At 45.3% G+C, this 5515-nt stretch overlaps 1 protein-coding gene across 1 annotated transcript; it reads left to right on the top strand.

The window, feature by feature from the left end:
- The first annotated feature begins 265 nt into the window (after positions 1–265).
- LOC140735146 (immunoglobulin lambda-1 light chain-like) lies at positions 266–3063 on the top strand. Its single transcript, XM_073059935.1, has 3 exons — positions 266–353; positions 461–814; positions 2442–3063. The coding sequence occupies exons 1-3, from the start codon at positions 305–307 to the stop codon at positions 2768–2770; spliced, it is 732 nt and encodes a 243-aa protein (XP_072916036.1). The 5' UTR covers positions 266–304; the 3' UTR covers positions 2771–3063.
- The last annotated feature ends 2452 nt before the right edge of the window (positions 3064–5515 follow it).

The raw sequence follows: 5515 nt of genomic DNA, 5'->3' as shown, positions 1-5515 counted from the left end.
TATTCTCCAAAGTTCTACAGGCCTGGATATGTGATACAACTGAAGATAAAACAATCTTGAAATTAGTGGTATAAGATTTTAGAAATCAACCAGATGGCCATTCAAAGGTTTCGAATGTCAGCAGGTCAATCTCCGCCCACCTTCTTTCCCTGGCTCCGCCCACTCATTTACATTCCAATTAATAAACAGACACGGAGACCCCAGTTTGTAGACTCTGGAACCAGAGCGGTTTCCGAAGCTTGCAAAACAGCGCATGGGTCGGTCGGAATTTTTGGGCGCTCGCTGTCTGCTTCTGTCCGGAGGCATGTCCCCAACGCTGCATCTCCTGTGGGTTCTGCTGGTTCATTTACCAGGTGAGAGCCGGATTGGTTCACGCACGGATTATTCGTTACAATTGGGATTGCTGCTGATTTTTATATTACTCCAAGTCACCCAGTGGTTTTATTGTGTTTTATTGCAGATATCCACGCGGCCCCAGTGCTCAATCAGACCCCAATGTCACGACATGCTTCCGCGGGTCAAACCGTCCGCTTAGAGTGTCGGATACAGAACGGTAATGTTCGCAGTTACAAAATGTACTGGTACCGACAGCGTCCCGGGGAGAAACCTCAGTGGGTGTTAGTACATTACCCAAGCAATAGCATATACCGAGGGATGGGGATCACAGACAGTTTTCAACCGTCCAGAGACACCTCCAGCAACAGTCACATCCTGACGATTAGCAGTTTGGAGCCCCGGGATTCCGCCGTCTATTACTGCGCAGCCTGGGACTCTGGAGTTATCTTCGGTCCAGGCACCATCCTGGATATTAAGAGTAAGTGACTCCGTCATTCTGTTGCAAACAATTCCTACTACAGCCACTCTCATTCCCCACAGCCGGATAGAATTCCGTCCAGAGAAGGCCTCTGGGAGGTGCCATCCGTTTCTGGTTGGCACAAGATGCCGTTCAGCCCATCGAGTCAGTCTCAACAATGAAATTAATGATTGTTTAAATTGTGAACATTTTTTTTGCTGGACGCATTTGATATACTTCAGTTGGTGTAGCAGAATTCAATACTTTCTGACGTTCCCTCTCCTTAGCACAGTAGTCCCCGAGCATTTTATAAGTATTGGTTTATTTTGGCTTCTTTTCACAAGATGCAATGAAAAGTTTGACCGGCATACTGTCCATAACAGCCAGACAGGAAACACAGATAGATAATTTGCAAGATCATATCGAGGTGGACTGTAAGGTCAATCGTCCATCTTATCGTACCAGAGAACCATTTAATAGTCTTATTACAGCGGCGCCTCTATTATGTCATATTAAACCGATCCCTGCTGTCTACACTTACTCTATATCCCTCCATTCTCAGCACACTCTTGTCTCCGTCTAACACTTTCTTAGACTCCCCCATCGAATCTGCCTCCTCCACTCTGTATAAAAGTAAACATTCGCGGACCTTCTCCAGTAAACTTCACTCCTCTCGGCCAAGATTTCTGGTCTCGGAAAAAATCTTGACTATCGATCCTATCATTCTTTCCCATACTGTCTTGAATAATGTTCACAGATAATTTGAGGAAATGATCGCTACCACGTGCATGACATCTACCCTTCCCTCTTCATTCATCACCTCTGAGAACATGTTTGTCGCGAATATTCCATATTTTTTCTGGGTGCCGTAAATCCCGGACCACAGGGCAGGATGTTCACAGCTTCAAGTTAACGCAATTCAGATTCTGTGATTAAGAACCGTGTCAATATGATTGTAGATAACACAGGAGAAGAACATCAAACTTTAAAAATAATACACACGAGGGGAAGGTGCTGGGCAGAAAGCAGACTGGTCACAGAGTCGAGCGGCAATAGACCTGGTTACTAGGGGTTCGGAATGCAATCTGAGTCTGAACGAGTGGTTTCGCCTCTTCCCGCTTCTCACCAGTTCACAGGATGCTCTTTTTTTCCGTCATTTCCTCTTCATCCACTAGGTCCCGAGTCTTGGATATTCACTGAGCTTTCCCGACGTCGGGACATCCCAAAGAGCCTTCTTTCTATCATTAACTAAAAGTGCCCTGTTCTCAGTTATTGCCCTAAGACTTCAAGATTTGGGGAGTTATTGGAGAACAAAGAACTGGTCTCAATAAAGGGAGCAATCATATGGGCACGGTGTGGGGATTTAGCGAAGAGGTTGAGTAGTGTTCAGGTTATCTTTTCACACAATGCGGTGCCGAGAGCAGAGTGGATTCAAAAACATTTTTTGAAATAAATAATGTCACGTCGTAGCCGCGCAATGCTGAACTAATCCGCGCAGCTCTTCGCTCAAAGGTTTGTACCTGAGGGGTCAAATGTGCCGTATATGGTGTCCCAATGCTTGTGTGAATTTAGGCGCTGGTGTTTCTATCTCTGAACAGTCCATGAACTAACATTATGTCTATTCCTCTTCGTCTGTTCTCTCCCACAGGTAGCGATTCTCGGGAGCCGTCAGTTCTTCTGCTCCCTCCATCTCCGGAGGAGACGCGCTCGGGTTCGGCCACTCTCTCTTGCCTGGTGAGTGGTTTTAAGCCGGGCTTGGTAGCGCTACGCTGGACCGTGGATGGAGTCGAGATGGAGACTGGGGTGACGACAGGTGCTGTGTCCCCGGACACTGACCAGACCTACAGGCTGAGCAGTTACCTGCGGGTTCCCGTCGCTGCCTGGAACAAGGGTTCGAGCTATTCCTGCAGCGTGAGCCACAGCTCGCTGAGCTCGCCGCTGCGCAACACCATCTCTTCGTCCGCCTGTGCACAGTGAGAGTGTGCTGGCTGGCAGTACACACGGATTGTTTGCTCTTGTTTAATGCAGTGAAGCAATGACTGGGTCAGTGCAGCAGCCTATTGAAATGTAATTGTGTAGTAATATTCGCTTATGGAAACAGGCAGAATGTTTAATGAATTCAGAGCAGTTGGCAATAATAATCCATCTTTTCCGACGAATAAATGTGTGTAAAATGTTCCCTAGTGTGCTGTATCTGAACTACCGCTGTGTGTAGAATCAGGAGAGATCTCCTGTGCTGTCATTGGAACTTGTGTAACTAAATCAAGATAAAAGAGGAAACAGTGGTAGATTTATCGTGTCTTTTCTTTACACGGCTGCTGGCAGTACGTTATGGGGAATAGGTGCGGATTACGTGCCGTCTAGGAGCCTCAATCAAAATTACAGTTTAATCGACTCCGACATATTATGCCGCTTTTTGCTGTCTGTGTCCTGAGCGTTCTTCGGCCGTCGGTACTCACCCCCCACCACCCCCTTCCCCCGCCCCCGCCATCACCGGAACCTTCTATTCCTCGTCGTTCTGCACGTCCGCACTTCATTTACAATCATCCCTGTGGGAGGGAGATCAACATTCTCACCGCCTTTTGGTCAAGTCTTCCCACCATTGGGAGTGTGACACTGTAGGGATATTTCCCCGTGACTTGACCATTCTCTCCATCGATTCCGTTAGTTCCTGAATGACGGTCATCGGCCTCACTTCCCGCCCTGACACCGCCATCACCACCCACCACACCCACACATTAGCTTCTGTAGCTCATGGTTATCTTCAAAGTTTAATCTAAATATGTTATCAAAGTCTGTATACATCTTCATGTGCGACCGCTGGTTTCATGCTCTCACAACTATTCACAGTAGTATAAAGAAGTACCATCGATGCAATGAAAAACTACATAGAAAGACTGAGAAGCACAAATGCGAATAACAGCAAATAAATGGATAGATAGAAAGAGAGACAGATCAATAAATAAATAAATAAATAAATAAATAAATAAATAAATAAATAAATAAAACACATAAATATATGAATCAATTAAATTCAATCAATAATAAATCCATAAACAAATGGATAAAGGGATAATGGGCAAATACATAAATAATACTGAGGACATTAGTTTGAAAGTGTGTCTATAGATTATGGAATCAGTTCAGAGATATGGTGATTAAAGACATCTAATTTAGCCGAACATGTCTCTACCTTAGAATTTACTAGGTTTACCTATAGCCCTCTATTTTACTAAGCTCCATGTACCTATCTAATTTTTTTTAAAAGACCCCATCGTATCCGACTCCACCACCGATGCCGGCAGCCCATTCTACGCATTCACCACTCTCTGAGTAAAAAACTTACCCCTGACATCTCATCTGTACCTACACACCAGCACCTTAAACCCGTGTGCTCTTGTGGCAACAATTTCAGACCTGGGTAAAAGCTTCTGACTTTCCACACGATCAATTACTCTCATCATCTTATAAACCTCTATAAGGTCAGCTATCATCTCCGTCGACACAAGGAGGAAAGGCCGAGTTCACTCAACTTGTTCTCATAAGGCATGTTCCCCAATCTTGGCAACATCCTTGTAAACATCCTGTGCACCCTTTCAATGGCTTCCACATCTTCTGGTAGTGAGGCGACCAGAACTGAGCACAGTACTCCAAGTGGAGTCTGACCAGGGTGACATGACCTCACGGCTCTTAAAACCCTATCCCACGGTTGATGAAATCCCATGCACTGCATGCATTCTTCACCACACAGGCAACCTGCAGTAGCAAACTTGAGTGTCCTGTGGGCTGAGGCACCAAGATCTCTCTGATTCTCCACACTGCCAAATGTCTTACCATTAACACTCTATTTTGCCATCATATTTGACCCAACAAAATGAACCACCTCACAAAATCTGGTTTGAACTCAATTTGACACTTCTCAGCCGAGTTTTGCATCCTATCGATGTCCCGCTGGAGCCTGTGACAGCCCTCCACACTATCCATGTCATCCCGATCTTTGTGTCATCAGCAAATTGACACAATTTGTGTCAATCCCTCCACTTCCTCATCCAGGTCACGAAGAGAAGGGGTCCCAGAACAGATCCATGAGGCACACCACTGGTCACCGACTTCTATGCAGATTGTGGCCCATCTACAACTACTCCTTGCCTTCTGTGAGTAAGCCAGCTCTAAATCCACAAAACAACATTGCTTTGGATCCCATGCCTCCTTATTTTCTTAATAAGCACTGTATGGGTTACATTATCAAATGTCTTGCTGAAATCCATATACAGTACATCTCCTGCTCTAACTTCATTATGGTATTTAGTCATATCCTCAAAATATTCAATTAGGCTCGCGAAACACGGCATGCCTTTGGGAAAGAAATGCTGACTACTCCCGGTCATATTACGCCTCTCCAAATATTCATAGATCCTGCGTGTGCTCAAGCTCTTCAGTCCGTTGTAAGTCATCCCTGCAATCGTCAAGATCATTTTCTGCAGAGAATACCGAAGCAAAGTATGCATTAAGCACCTCGTCTATCTCCTCCGGTTCCATTAACACTTTTCCAATGTCATACTTGATTGGTCCTAGTCTCTCACGTCTTATCCTCTGGCTCTTAACATACTTGTAGAATAGCTTCAGGTTTGCCAAGGCTTTCTCATGGCCCCGTCTGGCTGTCCTAATTTTATTCTTCAGCTCCTTCCTGCTGGCCTTATAATCTGCCATCACTTAGTTTTT

This window comes from Hemitrygon akajei, chromosome 11, assembly GCF_048418815.1.
Source record: "Hemitrygon akajei chromosome 11, sHemAka1.3, whole genome shotgun sequence".
Taxonomy (NCBI): domain Eukaryota; kingdom Metazoa; phylum Chordata; class Chondrichthyes; order Myliobatiformes; family Dasyatidae; genus Hemitrygon; species Hemitrygon akajei.
Note: the sequence above shows the minus strand (reverse complement) of the source record. Positions and strands in the feature narration are given on the sequence as shown.